Genomic DNA, 27486 nt, shown 5'->3' on the forward strand with positions numbered 1-27486 from the left:
CTTTCACACCAACCTCTTAGTGATCTAATTACATGAGGCTCAACTAAATTGTTGCATCATAGGCTCACATTAGCAGCAAATACAGGTTTTAATATTACGTCACATATCCAGGACACATGCCACAGAAGCACAGACATCATGCTACCTTCCAATTCCATCAGGGATTTGGCGTAATGGAGATTGATGTAATGATAATGTTTTATCTTGCCTTTGCAGGATTAAAAATGCTTGTCAGTATACATAACAATGCATAAGAGTCATTATAAAAATATATATAATGCTATATATGTCCCTAATTGTCCTTCTGTATAATTTTTTTTAGATCCCCCAAGTTCCCCAATTTTGTTGCCACATCCAAACCACTCGATATATATCATTGGAGAAACAATACAAATGCTGTGTAAGACTGAATCGCCTGATGTTTCATATACTTTATACAAGATCGGAAACCTACCAGTGCCCATGGAATCTAACTTACTACTAAGAATACAAAATGATTCCAATGGGTCTTATACTTGCACCTACAAGAAAAATATTAAAGGACGTCTAGTTGAGTCTGTTAGGAGTGCCCCAGTAATAATAACCGTGATCGGTAAGTGACCACCAGTATTACATCAAAATTCTGAATTTAATATAAATCTCACAATAGTCCCAAATCTAAATCTGAAAACTCCACACTGATAATAAAAGTCCACATTGATCATTGACAAACACTGTTCATAGTATGTCAGCCAACTTATATAGACTCCTGGTATTAAATAAACTGGAGTCACTATAAATGGGCTAAAGATAATCTAGTACTAAGAGACCACTCAAGATATAATAGTACAGAGGACTCCAAATATAATAATAGTACAATAGTACCTGTACTATTATATCTTGAGTGATCTCTTAGTACTAGATTATCTGTTGCCCATTCATAGTGACTCCAGTGAGTCTATATATATTGTCTGACATATGATGAATAGTGCATGTCTATTATCAACATGTACTTTTATTATTTGTGTGAAATGTTATGATTACATTTATGTTAGGGACTATAGTGAGATTTATATTGTATCCAGTTTAGTGCCAATATACCTGTTCATTGTTGGTTAGCATTTATTTGGATTTTCACTGTTACCTACTCAGATTTTGTATTTCTGATAAACATTTTTTATTTTTCCTATCCCTCTAATTACCATCTCCTGAGATACTATAGGATTGTTTACTCTATAGAGTTTTGTGAATGCAACCCAAAAATTGACACTACAAAACTATAAAAATGTGGGTCTGTGACGTAGTTATTTGTTTCATGTATATAAACCTAGGTGTTCATCTAAATAAGTGTCAGGTGTGGTCTTTGAATCTGGTCCAGTACCTATAGGTTTGACTGAGACATTGTTGGCAATTGTATTGTTGATATTGCTACATGCGAAACGAATACATTAAAATATAACATTGCTTTTTCCTTTTCATACAAAAATATAGGTTATGACTGTTAGTGTAATGTTATTTGGAAGTAGTGCAGACCAATTCTTTACGTTATCTTTTGGTCACCTTATTCACATTAAAAATCCTAGCTGTAGTTACAAGGATTCGACTGCTAGCATAATTCCAGGATCCCTTACAGACCCCACAGTTATACATCCACTCCACAGACAAGCATGCACTCACCCACATCATATACATACTCACAGAAACATATACAGATCAACACACATTCCCAGACAGGCATTTGCCAACATAACAGAAAGGTTTTCATTAAATCCTTGAAAATGAAAAATGGAAATGAAAAAAGGGAGCAAAAAAAAAAAAGGCAAATTTTAACTGTGGCTGAATTGGAGAATTTTTCCAGGGTGGCTATCATGTAATTTTTTAAATTCATATTTTTCTTTTGTGTGTGCGTGTATTTTGGTAATTACCTGGGTGGGAATGTGTTTTGGGTTTGTTTTTTGAGTATGTATCTGTATGTGAGTGTATGTTTGTTGTGATGGGAGAACCTGATGTAACATCACATCCTCCAGGCACAGGCACACGAATGTTCAAAGGGAGCAGATACTGCAGTTAAGTAAAGCACCCAACTCCATAGGAGATCCACAGTGCAGTTCATACTTTTATTTCACCAATGAGATCGGTAAGCTCCCATGCTGGAATAAGCCACTTATTTCACTGCTGCATGTAAATCCCTGATGACAGACATGGCTTACAGGACATATAGCATATCCCGTTGCGTTGCTTGGGGGGGGGGCAGAGGGGGCCATGCCCCCCCCCCCCCCCCCACATCATGCAGTGCCACCCCCTTGTGCCTCCCAAATTGAAATTGAAGTCGGGAGCACGGAGTCTCCCTTCACAAGCTGCACAGTACTGTCACTGTGGAACTGTGTTTCACCCTTTTCCCACAAGCGGCCAGAGGGTGCACTGTGCTGGGAGGATGTCCTCCTGGGTAATAGAGAGCAGCGCTGGGGAGAGATAGGGAGAGGAAGCTCAGCTCTGCACAGAGGCATCCAGACAGCTAATGGTTAGTGTGAATCAGTGTGTGTGGTTCAGTCTGTGTGTGTGTTTGGGGGAGGGAGGTCAGTGTGTGTGTGTGTGGTCAGTCTGTGTGTGTTTGTGTGTGGGGGACTCAGCTTGTGTGGGTGTGGGTGAGGGTCAGTCTGTGAGTGGGGGTGGGATTCAGTTTGTGTGGGGTGGGTCAGTCTGTGTGTGTGTGGGGTGAGTCAGTCCGTGTGTGTGTGGCGGGGGGGGGGGGGGTCAGTCTGCATGTGTGTGTGTATGGGTCAGTATGTGTGTTTATGGATCAGTCTGTTTGTGTTGGGGGGTCAGTCTGTATGTGTGTGGGTCAGTTTGCATGTGTGTGTATGGGTCACTCTGTGTGTGTGTATAGGCCAGTCTGCGTGGGGTGAGTCAGTCTGTGTGTTGGGGGGGGGGGTCAGTATGTGTCAGCCTGTGTGTGGGGGGGCAGTCTGTGTATGTATGAGTCAGTCTGTGTGGAGTAGCATTCTGTATGTGTGTGTATGGTTCCATCTGTGTGGGGAGGTAGTCTGTGTGTGTGTATGGGTCAGTCTGTGTAAGAGCTTGAGCTCCAAGAGAGATACCTCTCATCTCGTGACCTCCCTTATACCCGATGGATAGGCAGCCTTCTCAGCCACCACGGATCTGATTGTGCCACCCCCTCCCTGCAAGGTTTAAAAAAAATAAAAAGTTATTAAAGTAAAAATTGTAAAGCTCTTCCCTATCCCACTCTCTACACACAATTAATATATTTGCGGCCCGGCGAGGTGTAAGTGTGCCATGATTACTAAGGCAGAGTAGGCACCTGCTCTCTTACATTGCAGGTGCCTACTCTGCTCAAATTTACCCGGTACCGGCTTCCTGCTTCTCACTGCTCCCTTGTGCGCCCTCTGAAGTGATGCCGGGTACCAGAATATAATGTCATTTCGGCACCCGGCATTACTAAACTGCGTGAGGAGCAGGAAGATTGAGCTCCCAAGTGAAGAGGCCCCACACAAGCTCCCAAAGGTAGTAAGCAATAAATCAAATGATGTTAGTGTGTGCAAGAATGAGGAAATGTGTGTGTGTGTGTCTCTCTGTCTGTCTGTCTGTCTGTCTGTCAGTTTGTGTGTGTCTGTCAGTGAGTGTTTCTGTCAGTGAGTGTTTCTGTCATTGAGTGTGTCTGTTAGTGTGTGTGCCTGTCTATCAGAGAGTGTGCGTGTGTGTGTGTTTGTCAGAGAGTGTGTGTGTGTTTGTGTGTGTGTCTGTCTGAGAATGTGTGTGTCTATCTGTCAGAGTGAGTGTGTGTGTGTCGGTGTGTGTGTGTGTCAGTCTGTGTGTGGGGGGGCAGTCTGTCTATGTATGAGTCAGTCTGTGTGGGGTAGCATTCTGTATGTGTGTGTATCTGTGTGGGGAGGCAGTCTGTGTGTGTTTGTCAGAGAGCGTGTGTGTGTGTGTGTGTGTCTGTCGTAGTGTGTGTCTGTCTGAGAATGTGTGTGTCTGTCTCTCTGTCTGTCAGAGTGAGTGTGCATGTGTCAGTCTGTGTGTGGGGGGAGCAGTCTGTCTATGTATGAGTCAGTCTGTGTGGGGTAGCATTCTGTATGTGTGTGTATGGTTCCGTCCGTGTGGGAAGACAGTCTGTGTGTGTGTGTATGGGTCAGTCTGTGTAAGTGCTTGAGCTCCAAGAGAGATACCTCTCATCTCGTGACCTCCCCTGTACCCGATGGATAGGCAGCCTTCTCAACCACCACGGATCTGATTGTGCAACCCCTTCCCTGCAAGGTTTTTTTTAAAAAACAATTATTAAAGTAAAAATTGTAAAGCTCTTCCCTATCCCACTCTCTACACACAATGAATATATTTGCGGCCCGGCGAGCTGCAAGTTTGCCATGATTACTAAGGCAGAGTAGGCACCTGCTCTATTTACATTGCAGGTGCCTACTCTGTTCAAATTTACATGGTACTGGCCTCCTGCTTCTCACTGCTCTCTCGTGCGCCCTCTGTAGTGATACCGGGTGCCAGAATATGATGTCATTTCGGCACCCGGCATTACTAAACTGTGTGTGAGAGAGCAGTGAGGAGCAGGAAGATTGAGCTCCCGAGTGAAGAGGCCCCAAACAAGCTTCAAAAGGTAGGAAGCAATAAATCAGATGAATGAGGAAAGAATGAGGAAATGTGCGTGTGTGTATGTCTGTCTGTCTGTCAGTTTGTGTGTGTCTGTCAGTGCAGTGGCGTACACACAACCCATGGGGCCCCGGTGCGAAAACTGATCCGTGGGCCCCCCCGCGCGCGCGCTTACGCTGCACGGGCAGGGGCCGCAACACATGGCGGCGGGCACCGGGTCGCAGGGCTGCGACCTGTGTGACCGCGGTATGTACGCCAGTGCATGCATAAACACATACACTTTAAGGACCACTACAGACACCCAGATCACATCAGCTCAATGAAGTGGTCTGGGTGCCAGGTCTCTAGTTTTAACCCTGCAGCTGAAAACATAGCCGTTTCAGAGAAACGGCTATGTTTCACTGAGGGTTAATCCAGCCTCTAGTGGCTGTCTCATTGACAGCCGCTAGAGGATTTTCTGCGATTCTCACAGTGAGAAGACGCTGAACGTCCATAGGAAAGCATTGAATAATGCTTTCCTATGGGCGGTTTGAATGCGCGCGTGGCTCTTGCCACGCATGCGTATTCGGAGCTGAGAGGCGGAGAGATTCCCAGCGCCAAGGGAGTCCGGCGCTGGAGAAAGGTAAGTGCTTAAGACACACACACACAGACTCTCATGAACAGACGCACACATTTACTGACAGACACACACTCAGTGACAGACATACATACACACTCACTAACAGATGCACACAAACATACTCAGTAACAGACACACACACTAACACACACTCTAACACACACACACACACACACACTAACATACACTCACACACACACTCTAAGACTAACACACACGCTAACACACACTCACACACACTAACATACACTCACACACACTAACATACACTCACACACACTAACATACACTCACAAACACACACTCGCTAACACTAACATACACTCACACTCACAAACACACACTAACATACACTCACTAACACTAACATACACTCACAAACACACACTCACTAACATACACTCACACTCACAAACACACACACACTCACACTCTAACACACACTCACTAACACTAACATAAACTCACACTCACAAACACACACTCACACCCTAACACACACTCACTAACACTAACACACTCTAACACACACTCACACTCTAACACATACTCACTAACACTAACATACACTCACACTCACAAACACACACTCACACTCTAACACACACTCACTAACACTAACATACACTCACAAACACACACTAACATACACTCACACTCTAACACACACTCACTAACACTAACACTCACAAACACATTTTTTTTAAAATCCCCCCAGCCTCCTTACCAGGGGAGGGCTGGCAGCCTTTGGCCTGGGGGGCAAATCCAGTCAAGTGGCCCATTGCACCAAGAGGAGAGTAAAAACACCTTTCACATGTGATTGAAAGGGGGGCCGGGGGGGAGCAGTCACCTAAACAGACACTCAATGACAAGCACACACACACTTGCTGATTTGGCGCACACTAAAAAACACAAACTCACTGACAGGCACACGCACACACTCACTGACAGGCACACAGACACACACAGAAAGACACACTGACACACACACACACAGGCATACTGGCTGACATACACACACACAAACTGGCGCACACACACACACAGACATACTGACACACACATACACCCAAACTTTACACGTTTAAAACCAGTAGACAGTGTCTGAGTAAAGGGACAGGGCTGTAGTGGGGGGTATAAACTGTAATTGGGGGGTTTAGGAAATGTAGGGGGGGATAGGGGCTTAAGTAGGTTGATGGCTACAATTTGGGAAAGGGGTTGTGGTGTGGGTGATATGGGTTGCAATTGGGGGAAGAGGAGCTGTAGTGGGGATGTTATGGGGCTGTAGTGGGAGGCATGGGGCTGAGAAAGGGGGCAGGAGCTGATAGGGGGGGAAAAAGGAGCAGGGAAAGGGTGGGACAGAGCCTTACTAAGGGACCAGAGCCTGACTAAGGGACAGGGGATTGCTGAGGAGGGGGACAGGGATTGAGGAGGGGGGGAAGGGGCTGAGGAGGGGGACTGGGGCTGAGTTGGGGGACAGGGGCTGAGGAGGGGATGGGGGGCAGGGCTGAGGGGGGGACAGGGGGCTGAGGAGGGGGAGTAGGGGCTGAGGAGGGGACAGGGGCTGAGGAGGGGGCGTAGGGGCTGAGGAGGGGACAGGGGCTGAGGAGGGTGGGCAGGGCTGAGGAGGGAGGAAGAGAGGGGGCAGGGCTGAGGAGGGAGGAAGAGAGGGGGCAGGGCTGAGGAGGGGGGAAGAGAGGGGGCAGGGCTGAGGAGGGGACAGGGGCTGAGGAGGGGGGAAGAGAAGGGGCAGGGCTGAGGAGGGGACAGGGGCTTAGGAGGGGTGGCAGGGCTGAGGAGGGGGGAAGAGAGGGGGCAGGGCTGAGGAGGGGACAGGGGCTGAGGAGGGGGGAGAGAGGGGACAGGGGCTGAGGGGGGGGGCAGGGCTGAGGAGGGGGGGAGAGAGGGGGAGGGGACAGGGGCTGAGGAGGGGGGAAGAGAGGGGGCAGGGCTGAGGAGGGGACAGGGGCTGAGGAGGGGGGAAGAGAGGGGGCAGGGCTGAGGAGGGGACAGGGGCTGAGGAGGGGGGAAGAGAGGGGGCAGGGCTGAGGAGGGGACAGGGGCTGAGGAGGGGGGAAGAGAGGGGGCAGGGCTGAGGAGGGGACAGGGGCTGAGGAGGGGGGAAGAGAGGGGGCAGGGCTGAGGAGGGGGGAAGAGAGGGGGCAGGGCTGAGGAGGGCTAAGAGAGGGGGCAGGGCTGAGGAGGGGACAGGGGCTGAGGAGGGGGGAGGTAGGGCTGAGGAGGGGAATAAAAAAAAAACCTAAAGTGTATTTCCCCCTCCCTGAGTCTTACCTTAGGCCAGGGAGGGGTGGGCAGCAGCCAGCATACAGCAACAGTCAGTGAAGTCTGGAGCCTGCAGTCAGTGGAGTCGGCCCGCCTCTCCTGATGATGTCAGGATGAGGGGGCGTGGCTTCCTCTGCTCTTCTCCTAGACTCCCCAGCGGTCCTGGGAGAAGAGCAGTGAAAGTCACGCCCCCTCCTCCTGACATCATCAGGAGAGGCCGGCCGACTTCACTGACTGCAGGCTGCAGGGAGAGTGAGGTAAGTTCAAAAATCTGAGTCCTCAGCCAGAGGCAGGGGATTCAGATTTTCCTTTTTTTGCTGGATGTGGGCAGCCCTGGCCCCTGGGTGTAGGGCGGCCTGGGGGGCAATTGCCTCCCTGCCCCCCTTCCCAGCCCGCCCCTGCTCCTTACCTGTGGGAGAGCTGAGGGGATTCCCTGGGGTCCAGTGGTGCTGCTGGGCTCCTGGGGGGCCGGTCACCCGGTGGGCAGGCAGGCTGGCGGGCGCGCGAGGGAGCACTGTCTCCTGAGTGCTTCCTCTTCAGCTCCCTCGCGCGCCGCGTACTGATGCCGGAGCCGGAAGATGACGTCATCTTCCGGCTCCGGTATCAGTGCGGTGCGCGAGGGAGCTGAAGAGGAAGCACCCAGGAGACAGTGCTCCCTCGCGTGCCCGCAGTACCGGCCAGCCGGATGACAGCAGGGCCAGCCTCGGGGGGCCCTGAGGTGGCCGGCTCCTGGGCCCCCCAGGAGAAGAGGCTGGCCCAGTGACATACATACCGGGTCGCAGGGCGGTCGGGCCCCCTGGTGGGCCGGGCCCGGTCGCAGCCGCGACCCCTGCGACCCCGGTATGTACGCCACTGTGTCAGTGTGTGTGCCTGTCAGTGTGTGTGCCTGTCTATCAGAGAGTGTGCGTGTGTGTGTCTGTCAGAGAGAGTGTGTGTGTGTGTGGTCAGAGTTGTGGCAACTGACATTTAATGTGGATAAGTGCAAGACAATGCATCTTGGACATACAAACCCAAGCAGAGTACAGAATATTTTATAGAATCCTAAACTCAACATCTAAGGAAAGGGATTTAGGGGTGATTATTTCTGATGACTTAAAGGTAGGCAGACAATGTAATAGAGCAGCAGGAAATGCTAGCAGAATGCTTGGTTGTATAGGGAGAGGTATTAGCAGTAGAAAGAGGGAAGTGCTCATGCCGTTGTACAGAACAATGCTGAGCCCTCACTTGGAGTATTGTACGCAGGAGACCGTATCTCTAGAAGGATATTGATACTTTAGAGAGAGTTCAGAGAAGGGCTTCTAAACTGGTTCATGGATTGCAGGATAAAACTTACAAGGAAAGGTTAAAGGAACTTAATATGTATAGCTTGGAGGAAAGACGAGACAGGGGGAATATGGTAGAAACATTTAAATACACTAGAAAAGCTAAAATTTCTGGGGAAATTGTGTGAAGTGTTCTTATACTGTTATTATATATTTATATAGCACATTTAATTGCAACGTTGTTGCCCAAAGTGCTTCACAGTTAGATTAAAACATACATTTATAAAAGCATTAGCAGGTGTACAAAAGGCCCTGTCTATGACATCACTTGCTCCTCCAGCCTGGCACAGGTCAGAGTATTTCAGCGGTTGCCATCTTCAAACGGTCATATTTTAAAAAACTATACATTCTTATATTGTGAGAATCACAGACCTACATTTTGATGCATAGTATGTCTCTGAAATATTATAAATGAAGGCACAGTCGCAGTTTAGAAATTGCCCTTCAAATTTGAGCGGTCTAGAGTGGAGTTTCAATGAATGTCAATGGACGGCTTGAGTTGCAAACAAATGGTCATATTGTGAAAACTATCAGGACTATGGCTTAGCCGTGGACATTTTTAGTGACAGCAGAGATAGCTGAACGTTTTGATATTAAATTTGTGTAGGTGGGCTTGAAAATGTTTTGATATGAGATTTGTGTAGGTGGGCTTGAAAATGAGGGAGTGGTGGCAGTTTAGAAATCATGTCCTGATTTTTCAGCTTTTGCCAGCTCCCACTCTAGTTTTGAACATTTTGCCATTCATTCCTATGGGACCAATTTCACCACAAGAACAACGATATTCTGTGAACCATTCGGCAAAACGTTCCACAAAGTAATAGCAATCCAATCGGGAACAATCCGCACGTTTCGTTATATTCCTGTTTATGTAGTGTAAAAACTGTGGGAGGAGTTAGGGTGGTAAATTTAGCTATAATAATAATAATAATAATAATATACATGTGAGATAGGAAGTATTACTTGTCAGGATTACAGTATGATCCAGCACGTAGAATTGTGTAACACAGAGGACTGATAGGTAACGTATACCGGACCTTAGAATGGCTGGACTAACATACCAAAGAATAGTCAGGAATAGCCAAGGTCAAGGGACACAGAAAGAGACACAGTGAGAAGGAGAAGCCAGGGGTCAGGGATGCCAGAAAACAGGGAAGTCAAAATCAATGCCAAAGTCAAATTACCAGAATAACCAGAATCAGTAACGCGCTCTCGGACAACCACAAGGGAAACCACGACAGGGCACTTATCAGGATGAGAACTGGGCCTGAATACCCCTCCTCTAGATCTGGAAGGGTGTAATCTGCCTTTGACCCCAAATGCAGTTACCAGGTTCCCATTTGCATAATTGCTGCTCAGCACAAACCATGCTGTGGATTTGATTGCTGATCGGCACAACTTTTCCAGTCAAGACAGTAATGTTGTTTGGCACAACTTTTCCTGTCTGAACAGTAAATTCCATTAATCACATTTTTCTAAGCGGATGAATATGTGACATTACTTTACTGAGAGGGTTGTGGATGCATGGAATAGCCTTCCAACTGAAGTGGTAGAGGTTAACACAGTAAAGGAGTTTAAGCATGCATATTGTAAGGCTATCCTAACAATAAGATAAGGCCAGGGACTAATGAAAGTATTTAGAAAATTGGGTAGACTAGATGGGCGGAATGGTTCTTATCTGTCATCACATTCTATGTTTCCTAAAAAGGTTTTCCAGTTTACGTGAAAAGGTGTCTGTAATAAGGAAGGCGCAGCGGTGCACCTACAGGGAGTTCTGGTTTTGCGGTTGCACCGGGGCCTATCGAGTGGCCTGTGCAATTATGGCCACCCGATGGGCATGTGTCTTCAGGAGCCCAAAACAGTTTTTGCACCAGTGCCCACTCTACGTTAGTTCTGCCACTGTGCAGCAGATTCCCTGGCACACAAGCTCTGCCCCTGCATGGAAGATCGCCTCTCCATACGCAAGCTCCTCCCTCAATCTCTGACTGAGACACACACTGATGGACATACACACATTATGACAGACATATACTGACAGACACACATTCTCTGACTGAGACACACACTGACTAAGACAGACACACACACACACAGTTTTTCACACACTCACAAATTGCAATTTTTATTTTTATTTAAATCCACCCAGCCTCCCTACTTTTGGGAGAGCTGAGTGGATCTTTCCCTGGCGTCCAGTGTGTCTCGTCTCAATCTTCCTGCAGTTTCTCTCTGCTCCCCTGCTCACTCTCTGTAGTGATGCCGGGGCCAGAGTGACATCATGTCACTAAACAGTGTGCAAGGGAGCAGAGAGGAACTGCAAGAAGGTTACTGCTCTCTTGCGCGCCGCCTCCATGCTCCCCGCAGCGGCGGCTTTAATGTTTCCTGCAAGGTTTAGCAAAGGGCTGACAAATGCCAGGCGCCAGGGCTCCCCGCAGCAGCCGGCTTTAATGTTTCCTGCGCGGCTTAGCAAAGGGCTAACAAATGCCAGGCGCCAGGGCGAAATGTCTATTCGTCATGGTGACCTGGTGCCTGGAATTTGTCGAGCCCTGTGTATGTATGTATGTATGTATGTATGTGTGTGTGTGTGTGTGTGTGCATTGTCAAACTACGACATGGATAATCAAATGACAAACAATTTAGCAATAACTTTATTGATATACGCACATTAAAAAAAAGAATGTTCTTATTAACAATGCTCCCATTAGCATAACAAACAAAATTTATTTGTTGATAGGGGTGTAGAAGCCACCCCTAAATTATGTTGCAAATGTAATACATGTAACCGAATTAATCCAAACTTAGTGTACACCTCTGAATATTGCAAGAAGCAAATTACATATAGCTAAACCTTACAAACTTTAAGAGTAGTCAAAGATTTTAAAGCATATATTTTTAGAAAGTAGATTGCTCAGGGTGTTCAATAGCATTCATTTAACCATGTTATCTCTGTGCTCACACTAACATCCACACTAGTGAAGTTGATCAATGCCATACATTTATGCAGTGAGCAAAATAAAACCTTTTTTGGGGCAAAAAAAATTCTAAATGTGGTAAAGGGAATGCAGCAGCAAATCCATGGAAGTCTCACAATTAAGACACAGATAATGGAAAAACAATACTCTGGCCAAACAAATAATTTTGAATCTCCTTTATTTTACATGAGTGATTTACTTGAATTTAAAAAGCATAAATTGCTCCCAGACTTAAATCACAGCCAATGTGTATATGCAATAGCTAAGTAAAGCCATGAGAAATTATTTTACTTGCATTACTTTCCATCATTGGTTGTCTTTCTCCATTACAGATTCTCCTCCTTCTCCTTCCATCTTCCTCAACCCATTGTATCCTGTGTATGTGAAGGGGGAGTATGTCAGTATCACATGTACCTTTTCTCAAAAGAATTCTGTTGCAATTCAGTTTTACAAAAATGAAAGAGAAGTCTACATGCAGGAAACACCTGATAATGTACGAAGTTATGGCATTTTGAATATGACTCGCAAGGATTCTGGGCAATATTCCTGCATTTACTATATCAACGTTTATGGGAGAAATATAACATCGCAAAGAAGCCCTTATGTTATCATTGATGTCATTGGTGAGTTTTTATTTAAAAAATATAGGCCCAATCACTCCTTAAAGACCACGTGTTTCTTGAGAGATAATGTGCTAGTGGCTAAAAAAGAAATGCACTTTCTGGTCAGTCCATCATAATTTAACACTTTCTTTAAAAGTGCACCAACAAATTATATTGTGTACTATAGTTAATAATAATACATTATATTATTTTTTAGAAGACAGACAGTACTTTCTTCTGATACCGTATATGTATACTTAACACTATTAAGAATGAATAACATGTTAAAAAAGAAAAAAAACACAATTTACTGATTTTGCTTAAATGGACACTGTAGTCACCAGAACAACTACAGCTTACTGTATTTGTTCTGGTGAGTATAATATGACCCTTCAGGCTTTTTGCAGTAAACACTGTGTTTTCAGAGAAAAGGCAATATTTATATTACAGACTAGGGATACCTCCACTGGCCATTTCTCATATGGCTGCTAGAGGTGCTTCCTAGGGCAGTGCTGCACACTGTGCATCACTAACATTCAGTCTCTTCACCCTCTGCATGTAGACAACTTTCATCATAGAGATGCATTGATTCAGTGCATCTTTTGAGGAGATTCTGATTGGCCAGAGCTATGTTTGGATTGTGCTGGCCATGCCCTAGATCTGCCTCCTTGATAAACTCAGCCAATCCAAAGCATAGTGATTGACTTAGATTACCACTTCTGATGATGTCAGCCAAGAAGCCAGATCAGGAGCAGAGCCAGCAGCAGCAGAAACAAATACAAATAAGATTTTACTATATTTAGGAGTGCCGGGAGGGGGGGGGGACACTAGATGGTGTTTTAACACTATAGGATCAGGAATACGTTTGTGTTCCTGACTCTATAGTGTTCCTTTAAAACATTTATAAACGTCAAGTGCAACTAAAGACAAATAACTCAAAATAGATTAACTTATTAGTTCTAATTGTTAAAATGTCTAATATAGATTTGATTCATTTTTGGCTTTGAAGTTGCAACGAATATTGCGAGAAGTGAATTTGTTTTTTAAAGCAGACGTGTTGGTCTGCTGAGATGAAAACTTTAAGATTAGCCAAATAATCCAAAACTGCTACACAAAAGCATATATTTGTAGAAAGTAAACCACTGAGGGTATTAAAGAGCATTCCTTTAACCATCTTATCACCAATCTCTGACAAATCTGCTGGTTATATTTATTTATTTTTTTGTATTTTTCATGCACATGCTTTTTTTTCCATGGAAGATTTTATAGACTCTGTTTGACATGCCTCTTTATTTACTTCTAGAGATGCTCTTTGGTCAAGTGACACAATATGTCATCACAATAAAGAGCATTAAACCATATCGCCATCCATAACATCAACCTTACTCCAACATAAGCTTCAACCCTAACCATATATCCACTTTACCTTTACACTGACCCTGTCTCTAACACTGCATGGTTAGAACTAATACCAGCCCTAACCCTAATGCCAACCTTAAAGCAGACGGATTACCCCAGCTGATGTCACTGCTGACAGTGATCCCCCTACTTACACAGAACAGAGAGCTCTATGAGTATTCTTTACTGTGTGATCACAGCATAGGTGAGAAAGATCTCTCTCAGCATATACAGCCAAGCACTGAAGCATGTACAGTGACCTTATCAAGGTCCTTTCAAAGCCCATGGGTCTTCCTATCTCTCACGGATATAGGAATTCCTCTGGATACTGAGAGCATTACTGTGGCTGTTCAGTCATGTGATTTTAAAGGGCTGTGAGAGGTGGTCAATATGAGCACTGGACACAACTCATCAGTTAGTGTGGGCCTACCTGGTACCAAAAGGGATTTAGCTCAGCTGGTACCTGAAAGACATGATATTTCATGACGTCATCCATGGGCGTAAAAGCTCTGAACAGCATGACAAAACAGGATTAAAGGATCACTATAGGTTCAGGAACACAAACATGTATTCCTGACCCTATAGTGTTAAAACCACCATCTAGCCCCCCTGGGCCCCTCATGCCTCCATAAATATAGCCAAATCTTACTGTATTCAAGCCAGAAGCTGTAGATCTGCATGTTGTTTGCCTAAAAATAAAACAAGCAGTCTGCAGACATCATCAGAAGTGGTAGCCTGATACAATCACAATGCTTCCACATAGGATTGGCTGAGACTGACAAGGATCAGGGGCAGAGCCAGCATGATTCAAACACAGCCCTGACCAATCAGCATCTCCTCATAGAGATGAATTGAATCAATGCATCTCTATGAGGAAAGTTCAGTGTCTGCATACAGAGGGAGGAGCAGAGGCGGCTCTCTAATTAGGCGGTTTAGGCGGCCGCCTAAGGCCTCGCGCTGGCGGGGGCCTCGCGGCCGCCTAAACCGCCTGTTGGCAGAGTGTGTCAGGTCCTCGGTCAGTGACCGAGGACCTGACACCAGGAGGGGGCCCGGCGGCTTGCCCGGTATGCCGCCGGGTGCGAGGCCCCTCCTGGCTGCCCGGCCAGCCACCGCAGACACTGGTCTGCAGCTCCGCAGTGTGCAGAGCTGCAGACCATGTGACTCGCGAGAATTGGCCAATCAGAGCTTTGCCGCGGGTTACCACGGCAACGCTCTGAAATCTCGCGAGATTACACAGTCTGCAGCTCTGAGGAGCTGCAGACCGTGAGCAGTGGCCACCGGACCACCAGGGAGCCCACTGGACCACCAGGGAAAGGTAGGCTCTCCCTCCCCATCATCCCCCACCCCCCTCAGGCTCACCCCCACCACCCTAAGCATCACCCCCCACCACCATCACCCCCACCACCCTCAGCCTCACCCCCACCACCCCTCCCCACCCTCACCATCACCCCCACCACCCTCAGCCTCACCCCCCACCACCACCATCACCCCCACCACCCTCAGCTTCACCCCCCACCACCATCACCCCCACCACCCTCAGCCTCACCCCCCACCACCACCATCACCCCCACCACCCTCAGCCTCACCACCCACCACCATCACCCCCCCACCATCCTCAGCCTCACCACCCACCACCACCATCACCCCCCACCACCCTCAGCCTCACCCCCACCACCACCATCACCCCCACCACCCTCAGCCTCACCCCCACCACCACCATCACCCCCACCACCCTCAGCCTCACCACCCACCACCATCACCCCCCCACCATCCTCAGCCTCACCACCCACCACCACCATCACCCCCCACCACCCTCAGCTTCACCCCCACCACCATCACCCCCAACCACCCTCAGCCTCACCACCCACCACCATCACCCCCACCATCCTCAGCCTCACCACCCACCAGCACCATCACCCCCACCACCCTCAGCCTCACCCCCACTACCACCATCACCCCCCACCACCATCACCCCCACCACCCTCAGCCTCACCCCCACCACCCCTCCCCACCCTCACCATCACCCCCACCACCCTCAGCCTCACCCCCCACCACCACCATCACCCCCACCACCCTCAGCTTCACCCCCCACCACCATCACCCCCACCACCCTCAGCCTCACCCCCCACCACCACCATCACCCCCACCACCCTCAGCCTCACCACCATCACCCCCCACCACCCTCAGCTTCACCCCCACCACCATCACCCCTCCCCACCCTCAGCCTCACCCCCACCACCCTCACCATTACCCCTTCACCCTCAGCCTCACCCCCACCACCCTCAGCCTCACCATCCCCCATAAACCCCCGCCACCCTCAGCCTCACCTCCCACCACCCTCAGCATCACCCCTCACCACCCTCAGCTTCACCACCCACCACCACCCTCAACATCACCCCCCTCAGCCTCACCACCCACCACCCTCAGCCTCACCACCCACCACCCTCAGCGTCGCCCCTCACCACCCTCAGCGTCGCCCCTCACCACCCTCAGCGTCGCCCCTCACCACCCTCAGCGTCGCCCCTCACCACCCTCAGCATCGCCCCTCACCACCCTCAGCATCGCCCCTCACCACCCTCAGCATCGCCCCTCACCACCCTCAGCATCGCCCCTCACCACCCTCAGCATCGCCCCTCACCACCCTCAGCATCGCCCCTCACCACCCTCAGCATCGCCCCTCACCACCCTCAGCATCGCCCCTCACCACCCTCAGCATCGCCCCTCACCACCCTCAGCATCGCCCCTCACCAGCATCGCCCCTCACCACCCTCAGCATCGCCCCTCACCACCCTCAGCATCGCCCCTCACCACCCTCAGCATCGCCCCTCACCACCCTCAGCATCGCCCCTCACCACCCTCAGCATCGCCCCTCACCACCCTCAGCATTACCCCCCACCACCCTCATCATCACCACCCTCAGCATAACCCTCCGTCACCACCCTCAGCCTCCCCCACTCACATTACCCCCCCACTCTCACATTATCCCCAACCTCACATTAGCCCCCCACCCCACTCTCACATTAGCCCCCCACTCTCGCATTAGCCCCCCACTCTCGCATTAGCCCCCCACTCTCGCATTAGCCCCCCACTCTCGCATTAGCCCCTCACTCTCGCATTAGCCCCTCTCACTCTCGCATTACCCCCTCTCACTCTCGCATTACCCCCTCTCACTCTCGCATTACCCCCTCTCACTCTCGCATTACCCCCTCTCACTCTCGCATTACCCCCTCTCACTCTCGCATTACCCCCTCTCACTCTCGCATTACCCCCTCTCACTCTCGCATTACCCCCTCTCACTCTCGCATTACCTCCTCACTCTCACATTACCATCACCCCCGCTCCCGCTCACATTACCATCACCCCCCTGCTCCCTTTCACCATCACCCCCCTGCTCCCTTTCACCATCACCCCCCTGCTCCCTTTCACCATCACCCCCCTGCTCCCTTTCACCATCACCCCCCTGCTCCCTTTCACCATCACCCCCGCTCCCTTTCACCATCACACCCCCCGCTCCCTTTCACCATCACACCCCCCGCTCCCTTTCACCATCACACCCCCCGCTCCCTCTCACCATCACACCCCCCGCTCCCTCTCACCATCACACCCCCCGCTCCCTCTCACCATCACACCCCCCGCTCCCTCTCACCATCACACCCCCCGCTCCCTCTCACCATCACACCCCCCGCTCCCTCTCACCATCACACCCCCCGCTCCCTCTCACCATCACACCCCCCGCTCCCTCTCACCATCAGCTACCCCATACACATACGGTCTCAGACAAAAACGCAAACATGCTCACAGAGACATACATTCGCACACACAAGGATACTCTCTGTCAGACACACTCTCAGGCACATACACAGGTAGACAGTGCATCAATGTGTATATGTGACACTTTTTTGTTAGTGGGGCCTCATGTTTGTGTTTCGCCTAAGGCCTCATAAAGTCTAGAGCCGCCTCTGGGGAGGAGACTGAATGTTTGGATGTATTTTAGGCAGCCATGACCCAGGAAGGATCTCTAACAGCCATCTGAGGAGTGGCCAGTGAAGTTATCCCTAGGCTGTAATGTAAACACAGCATTTTCTCTGAAAAGACAGTGTTTACAGCAAAAAGCATAAAGGGTATGATTCTACTCACCAGAACAAATGCAATAAGCTGTAGTTGTTCTGGTGACTATAATGTCCCTTTAAGAAGTTTAACAAGTAGCAATAGGATTTTGAAATGCTGCATGAAAACAGGTGATTGACAATTGCTTTAGTGAATAGTTACAACAGTTTGTTGTTTCCCACAATTTACTGTAAAATGAATGGAATGTTTTCTTATCACTTGTGAGCTAGGCTCCATAGTGAAAGGAACATACATACATATATATATATATATATATATATATATATATATATATATATATATATATATATATATATAATTTTTAATTACACTGCAATCAAAATCATATAATTAAGTGTTCTTGCATAGCAAGACCACTTAATGTTATCTCACATATATATTTAAGTGTTCTTGCATAGCAAGACCACTTAATGTTATCTCACATATATATTATTATTATTATTCTTATTATTCTTATTATAGCCAAATTTGCCACCCTAACTCCTCCCACAGTTTTTACACTACATAGACAAAAATATACCAAAACGTGCAGATTGTTCCCGATCGGATTGCTATTACTTTGTGGAATGTTTCGCCGAATGGTTCACGGAATATCGTCGTTCTTGTGGCGAAATTTGTCCCATAGGAATGAATGGCAAAGCTAGAGTGGGAGCTGGCAAAAGCTGAAAAATCAGGACATGATTTCTAAACTGCCACCACTCCCTCATTTTCAGGCCCACCTACACAAATCTTATATCAAAACGTTCAGCTATCCCTGCTGCCACTAGAAATGTCCACGGCTAAGCCATAGTCCTGATAGTTTTCACAATATGACCATTTGTTTGGAACTCACGCCTTCCATTGACATTCATTGAAACTCCACTCTGCAAAGCTCACATTTGAAGGGCAATTTCTAAACTGCGACTGTGCCTTCATTGTTAATATCTCAGAGACATACTATACATCAAAATGTAGGTTTGGGTCTTGTGATTCTCACAATATAAAGCTCTTCACTGTAGGATTTATAGTTTTTAAAATACGACCGTTTGAAGATGGCAACCGCCAAAATACTCTGACCTGTGCAAGGCTGCAGCAGCAAGTGATGTCATAGACAAAGCCTTTTACACCTGCTAATTTTTTATAACTGTATGTTTTAATGTAACTGTGAAGCACTTTGGGCAACAACATTGCAATTAAATGTGCTATATAAATAAATACTAACAGTTACTCCGCCCACTCTAGTTGTAGACTACTGATGGAGGCAAGAACACTTCACACAATTTCCCCAGAAATTGTAGCTTTTCTAGTATTAAGTGTTCTTGCATAGCAAGACCACTTAATGTTATCTCACATATATATTATTATAGCCAAATTTGCCACCCTAACTCCTCCCACAGTTTTTACACTACATAGACAAAAATTTACCAAAACGTGCAGATTGTTCCCGATCGGATTGCTATTACTTTGTGGAACGTTTCGCCGAATGGTTCACGGAATATCGTCGTTCTTGTGGTGAAATTTGTCCCATAGGAATTTGAATGGCAAAGCTAGAGTGGGAGCTGGCAAAAGCTGAAAAATCAGGACATGATTTCTAAACTGCCACCACTCCCTCATTTTCAGGCCCACCTACACAAATCTTATATCAAAACGTTCAGCTATCCCTGCTGCCACTAGAAATGTCCACGGCTAAGCCATAGTCCTGATAGTTTTCACAATATGACCATTTGTTTGGAACTCACGCCTTCCATTGACATTCATTGAAACTCCACTCTGCAAAGCTCACATTTGAAGGGCAATTTCTAAACTGCGACTGTGCCTTCATTGTTAATATCTCAGAGACATACTATACATCAAAATGTAGGTTTGGGTCTTGTGATTCTCACAATATAAAGCTCTTCACTGTAGGATTTATAGTTTTTAAAATACGACCGTTTGAAGATGGCAACCGCCAAAATACTCTGACCTGTGCAAGGCTGCAGCAGCAAGTGATGTCATAGACAAAGCCTTTTACACCTGCTAATTTTTTATAACTGTATGTTTTAATGTAACTGTGAAGCACTTTGGGCAACAACATTGCAATTAAATGTGCTATATAAATAAATACTAACAGTTACTCCGCCCACTCTAGTTGTAGACTACTGATGGAGGCAAGAACACTTCACACAATTTCCCCAGAAATTGTAGCTTTTCTAGTATTAAGTGTTCTTGCATAGCAAGACCACTTAATGTTATCTCACATATATATTATTATAGCCAAATTTGCCACCCTAACTCCTCCCACAGTTTTTACACTACATAGACAAAAATTTACCAAAACGTGCAGATTGTTCCCGATCGGATTGCTATTACTTTGTGGAACGTTTCGCCGAATGGTTCACGGAATATCGTCGTTCTTGTGGTGAAATTTGTCCCATAGGAATTTGAATGGCAAAGCTAGAGTGGGAGCTGGCAAAAGCTGAAAAATCAGGACATGATTTCTAAACTGCCACCACTCCCTCATTTTCAGGCCCACCTACACAAATCGTATATCAAAACGTTCAGCTATCCCTGCTGCCACTAAAAATGTCCACAGCTAAGCCATAGTCCTGATAGTTTTCACAATATGACCATTTGTTTGCAACTCACACCGTCCACTGACATTCATTGAAACTCCACTCTGCAAAGCTCACATTTGAAGGGCAATTTCTAAACTGCGACTGTGCCTTCATTGTTAATATCTCAGAGACATACTATACATCAAAATGTAGGTCTGGGTCTTGTGATTCTCACAATATAAAGCTCTTCGCTGTAGGATTTATAGTTTTTAAAATACGACCGTTTGATGATGGCAACCGCAAAAATACTCTAACCTGTGCCAGGCTGCAGCAGCAAGTGATGTCATAGACAGGGCCTTTTGCACCTGCTAATGTTTTTATAACTGTATGTTTTAATGTAACTGTGAAGCACTTTGGGCAACAACGTTGCAATTAAAGGTGCTATATAAATAAATACTAACAGTTACTCCGCCCACTCCAGTTGTAGACTACTGGTGGAGGCAAGAACACTTCACACAATTTCCCCAGAAATTGTAGCTTTTCTAGTTACTCTTACAATTATAGTTTAATATAGTTCATATCTTTACATGAAGCCCTCTTGGTGAAACTTGACTTTTGGAAAGCCACTTCTGAAAAAGTAGCACAGGTTGCATGTATTGTGTAATATTTTAACCTAGTGATCGAATAACTGTTGCGTGCCTAGGGTATTGCTGGTATGGCATGTGCCCCGGGCATCACTGAGCAGTGACTAGGCAGACAGCTTGCCTTGGTTAGAGGGGAATGTGAAGTTGGCAGTGTGAAGCTGGTACTCTCTTTATGGTGCATCGCTCTCTAGTGAGTCCGAACTACAAAATGTTCCCAGGTTGCACTTTGATTGGCTGAGTGCTAAACTGCAAAGGAGCAAATACTAAGATCTCTGCATCCAGGGTATTGAAAACCTTACCCTCCCACACTGGTCCAAGAGGAACTCAGGATTAGAGTTGAGCGAACCGGAACTGGAAAGTTCGCTTTCGTACCGAACATTACGATTTTTGGACCCCGGACCCGAACACGGACATTTCAGTGTATGTTTGGGTTCGAGTTCGGTGTTCAGCGATTTTTTGCGGGGCAGCCAATCAACAAGCGTTTGACTCGTGTGCCCTTAGAAGCCATTGGCCAGTGAAGCATGTGACCCAGCCTCTATATAAGCTGGTTACTTAGAATTGGTAAATTATGCCCCTACTCGCTATACCGTGAGTAGCAGCATGTCTATTAAACAGCCTGTGGCTGCTCACTGTTAAAAAAAAAAAACACATTAAAAAAATTCCCCACGTCGCGGGGTGGGGGCTTTTAAACCTGAGCGGCGGGTAGGGGCCCTAAATATCAATAGGGGGGGACCTATTGTCCTCCCCCCGCCCCCACCCCTGAGCGGCAGGTGGGGGCCCTATATATCAATAAGGGAGGACACACCTATTGTCCTCCCCCCTGGCCCCCACCCCTGAGTGGCGGGTGGGGGCCCTAAATACCTATTGTCCTCCCCCCGGCCCCCACCCTTGAGCGGTGGGTGGGGGCCCTAAATAAATATGTAACTCCCTCCCCAGGTGACTAAGGGTCCCCAACTTAGTGAATTAATTACATTACCTGATCTTGTTATATAACCCTTCCTTATTTTGTAATGAGATGTGTACTTTTTTTTAGTTAGTATATGTACCCCTTTTCCTGAATGGGACCAACGTTTTTTTAAGTTTTTTTTTCTTCCTTCATTCAGAAACCTATAGATTCTTTCCTAAATAGGACTTATCTTCCTAATTTATGATTCTACTTCTATTTTTGGAATAAGATATTTTTTTCCCCTTTAATTAGGATTGGATTGATCATTAGGTCTTTAAGGAGTTCATTTTAAAGATTGTTAACTCATATATTCTTGAGTTATATTTGTAGGTTAAAGGTATATTCATGTGCGTATAAATACCTTCTTGTGAGGGAATTTTTTCATGATTTATATCTGATAGTATAAGGTCTATTCAAAGTTTACTTCAACCTAGTTTCAACTAACATTAGTTAATATTACCATTAAATAAAAGGATAGTTTATGCAACTGTAGCCCAATTATTTGGTGCTTATTTGCAATTGATTTGACCACTTTTAGACCTTATTTATTCAAATAGTTCAAATAACCATTGCTCTCTAATAGTTTAGCCCTTTGTAGATGGAATAATTAAAGTTAATCCCTTGACTATAAATCCCATTAGGGGAGTCTAGTTTACCCTTCTAACTATATATCAATGGATACAAGCATATGGGGAAATTATTTATCCTTTTAATTTTTCAATTGATCTAGTGATCCACACACAGCTCATTTGTCTGAGTCACAGATTTTTAATGGATAATCAAGTTTACACGTTTTAATTAGTGAAGGTCTATAACTATTGCTTCCCTTTGAGGTAATATTGGTTTATTTTGTTTGGAATAAGATGCATTTATCTTAGAGTTACCCCTTGATACCCACCCTATACGACCATATCAGGACTCCTCTATATTTTAGTGGTTATGGTCAATTATTTTTCAATCTCGATTGAAATGCTGCCAACCCATTACTCTCCAATACAGATGATATTGATGGCTCCCTAAGTAATGAGTAGTGAGTGTAAACTTGGAAAACATAATACTCCTTTAGAAATGTTCTCCTTTATCAATTTTAGATATCCAGTTGTACACTTGAATTACCCTTAACAAGGAATGGGTAATATCTAACATGTACTGTTTCACTTTGTGTGTGCTTTCACATTCTCTGGACCAATCAGATAAGGTTAGTGTATCCGACAAGGTTACATGTAGGCTGATGAGGATGCCACACCTCTAACTGAGTGGGCTCTGAAGACTTTATGAATTCTGGCTAGAGCCAGAAGACAGTCATGGAGATGACACTGCATTATGAAGACAAGCATAGGAAATCAGATGTTGGAGTACTTGTCCCATGCGTCCGTTGGTAACAACCAAAATAGATTTCTCCTCGATGTTATGGTCCTGTGTAACAAAAATAACTTTTCATGCAAAGCCCTGATGGTGCGGCAGGAAACTTCATTGACATACATTTTGTTAAAAAACAATTAATACCTGTCAAGGAGAGATCATCACCTCTGGCCGTTGAGGCTATTGACGGGAGACCTCTCTCTCAACCCTTGATTACCCACAAAACCTTCCTATTAACATTTCCATTGGAGCTTTACACAAGGAAGACATAACATTCCAGGTAATAGCTTCTCCTTCTTGTCCCATCATATTAGGATTTCCTTGGCTCATTAAGCACAATCCTCATATTGACTGGGCAAAGGGAGAAATAGTGGAGTTGGCTAAAGACTGTACAGAGAGATGTGTATTACTCATTACCAAAAAAGTGGGCATTGTTACTTTACCCACTACTATGCCTCAGGCCCCACGAAGTTCCCATACAATACTGGGAGGTTTAGGAGGTATTCAGTAAGAGACAGACCAATATTCTACCTCCTCCCAGATCATATGACTGCTCCATAAATCTGCTACCCGGCGCTATGCCACCCAAGGGAAGGTATGCTTTATCGCCACAGGAGAGTAGAATAATGGAAGAGTACGTCACAGATTCCCTAAGTAAGGGCCACATACGTAAATCGTCCTCGCCTGCTGGTGCATTATATGGTGAATTACGCCCATGCATTGATTACAGAGCATTAAACAAGATCACCATAAAGAATGCCTATCCCATTCCTAGCGCTTAAAGAATGGCGACACCTTTTAGAGGGTTCCAAGAATCCCCTTTTGATTATCACTGATCACAAAAATTTGCCATATATTGGTGATGCTAAATGACTGTCTTCTAGACAGGCTAGATGGTATTTGTTCTTATCCCGCTTTAACTTTATTATCACTTACAGACCTGGTCCCAAAAACATTAAAGCTGATGCCCTCTCTGACAGTTTGATATTGAATCAGAACGAGAACAAGAAACGTCCCCTATTGTTCCTCCTGAATGAATCATTGCTTCCACTGTTCTCTCCTTGTCATCTCCTTTGCTTTGTGCTATCATGGAGGCTCAATCCCAGGCACCCTGCAATCAACCTCTGAATAAATTGTTTATTCCATTGTCTGACAGAAAGGAAGTAATGATGGTATTCCACAACAATGTGACTGCGGGGCTTCCGGGTATTAAAAAGACCATTTCCGCTGTCTCTAGATCGTTTTGGTGGAATTCACTCAGGAGTGATATCAAGGAATATGTGGAGGCCTGTTCTGTGTGTGCAGTCTCTAAGGTTCCTCATAAACTTCAATGTGGATTGTTACAGCCACTTCCTGTACCTAGTGTTCCATGGTCCCACTTATCCATGGATTTCATTGCGTAACTTCTAAGTTCTAATGGCTATGTGGCGAAAATGACATCGCCACTGGTTTTTGGAGGGGCCTGTTTGCCAGCCTCCTGCAAAAAGACATGTTAAAAAGTGACTTCCATGGGAAAATGTGCCTCTTCCCCTCCCCCTGTTTCCTGTCCTATTATTTCCCCAGCAAGGCATTGTCCCAGGGACACTGCCAGACCAGTTTAAACTGGCTGCTTTGTCCCTCCTCAATCTCCCATCAGCCCTTGCTATTGTCTGACCCCACCCTTCCTTGTACTATAGTGCTCTATGTAACCTATTGCATTAACAATTCCTGTTTTACCCTCAACATGGAGTCTCTGTCTCATGTGTGGGGGAAAAGGCTGCAGCTACTCAGGGGATTGCTATATCACTATACTCCCCTGGGATTATAATCACTTAGCTCTTTTAAGAGCTGTTCCTGTTACAATCTCTTGGAGGAGAGGTTCACCCACTGGAAGTTGGATCCTGGTCTTGGGTCCAGGGTGGGTGGAGGACAGCAAGTTCCCAGCCAAGCTGTAACGCTGGACGTGGGGACTGCGGTGCTGATGGTGTCTGGGGGAGTGCTTGGAGGCCTCAGGCGAGCACTAGGAGCATCTGTCAGTGTAGGTACCCAACTTCGGTACAGGAAGCTCTGTTACAGGCTATACCACCATCCTTATGGTGGTTGAGTGCTTTTCCTAGATGGCTCACTTTGTTCTGCTAAAATAAATGCCCTCCTCACAAGACCTGGTTCTTATTTTTATATGGGAAATTGTCAGACTACATGGCATTCCTCAAAATATTGTTTCTGACAGAGGTTCTCAGTTTGTGTCTCGGTTTTGGAGAGCTTTCAATAAACAGTTGGGCATTGAATTGTCATTTTCTTTAACATCCCCAAACCAATGGCACGGCTGAAAGGGCTAACCAGTCTTTGGAATTGTATTTGCGTTGTTTTGTTAATAGCACACAAGATAACTGGTCCGTACTACTATCCTGGGCCGAGTTTGCTTCTTTGTTAATAACAGTCGTCATCCTTCTGTGCTGCCCGCTGTTTTCTCTGGCACAGCTATCCCTGCTCTGGATGGTCCCCTCGCTGCTATTCGTGAAACTTGGACCAAAGTTCAGTCTGCTCTCGAAACTGTGGCTGCTCGTTTCAAATTTCATGCTGATAAAAGGCGGGGTGCCAACCTTGTTTACCAAGTAGGTGAGAGGGTATGGTTATCATCGCGCAACGTTAAACTGATTTACAATAGCTATACTGTCTCCAGTATTCCCCCTCCCCCATTGGTTGTTTCTGTACAGGAGGAGTATGAGGTCTCTTCAATAATTGATTCCAGGTTTTCTCGTGGTTCCTTGCAATATTTGGTTGATTGGAGGGGGTATGGGCCTGTTGATCGTTCTTGGGTTCCAGCTTCTGACATTCATACTGGCCGCAAAATTTGCTCTTTCCATGCCAGTTTCCTCTCAAATCTGGCCAAGCCCGCCCGGTGGGCTGTCTTCAGATGGGGGGTAATCCAACATATTCATCCTCACCTTGCGGTATCTGCAATAATTGCCTTCCGGACAAATGCGGAAGTGCCGTTCAGCAGCCATGCGGCAATGTATCTGACTCCTGCAGCATTTTGGTGGACGCCGGACACTGAGGATCCACACCAATTTGTAACACCCCGTCCGCCCATGGTATTGACGATACGCACGTTCTGGGGTCAAAGGCCGGGTACGGCCAATCGGATCTGAAGGAGGTTTATTTAAACTCCTTTTTTCCTTTTCCTCATTGCCCTGTCGTGGTTTCCCTTAGTGGTTGTCCGGCGAGAGTGTGTTCCTGAGTGTTTATTTCTGGATATTGACTTTGGCTTCATTTTGACTTCCCTGTATTATGGTATCCCTGACTTTTGGCTTTCCCTCATCATTGTGTCTCATTCTGTGTCCCCGACCTCGGCAAGTATTCTGACTATTCTGTGGTACGTTAAGTCTGGCCAATCTAAGACCCGATAAGACATTATCTTTAGTCTTAGGTGTGATACAGTTCTGTGTGCTGGATCAACTAGTAATCATGACAGTGAGCAGGAGTCATGGAGCACTGTAGTCAAAAAAGAGGAGGGGAGGTACTGAATGCTAACACACAACCTCACCCAAAGCCAAAATGGCCAGTTAAACTCATGGAAAACACAAGTCTTACAGCCAAGCAATGAAAAGATCAACAACTTAGTGGCAGGGGAGGAGTGGGAGGGACCAAAACACCCTAAGAGAGGAGGGAAAAGCTAAACAAGTGGAGCAGGTGAGAGGCTGGCTTCTGACGCAAGGCCAACATTGAAGTGGTCAGGACTGGCGCCACCGTTAGGCGAACTAGGCATTCGCTGGGATTCCCCCCCCGTGATGTTGCCTGATGGGCTGCCCCGTCTTGGGCAGCAGTGCTGGGCAAGCAGCTCTTGAACCACCCTCAGCACCGGGCAGAGCCACAAGGCACCCGAAAGTGGGGGCGCCCAGAGGAGCCCTGTAACAGGGGGCCCTCAGGGTACCCCTGATTATGTTCTTCTTCAATATGGCAGAGCAGGCACCTGCTTACCTTGATGGCAGGTGCCTGCTCTCTTGAGAAATACCAGAGGAGAGGGGGACAAGAGGCAGGCTGCTGTATTGTGGGCAGCGAAGGAGGCTGTTGTTGCAACTTCTCACTCCTCTCTCTCGCGCCCTCTGTGATGCCGGGAGCCGGAAT

The 27486-nt window shown here is 46.6% G+C and overlaps 1 protein-coding gene across 1 annotated transcript in view; it reads left to right on the forward strand.

Annotated features, from left to right (window-relative positions):
- The first annotated feature begins 393 nt into the window (after positions 1-393).
- The window catches only part of LOC134612128 (uncharacterized), a 73864-nt gene continuing 46771 nt past the window's right edge, over positions 394-27486 (forward strand). Inside the window, exons 1-3 of the mRNA XM_063456505.1 lie at positions 394-592; positions 12119-12409; positions 25840-25977. Coding sequence (XP_063312575.1) covers positions 394-592; positions 12119-12409; positions 25840-25977 — 628 coding nt within the window. The remainder of the gene's footprint in view (positions 593-12118; positions 12410-25839; positions 25978-27486) is intronic.

The sequence above is a fragment of the Pelobates fuscus genome, chromosome 5, assembly GCF_036172605.1.
Source record: "Pelobates fuscus isolate aPelFus1 chromosome 5, aPelFus1.pri, whole genome shotgun sequence".
NCBI classification, from domain to species: Eukaryota; Metazoa; Chordata; class Amphibia; order Anura; family Pelobatidae; genus Pelobates; species Pelobates fuscus.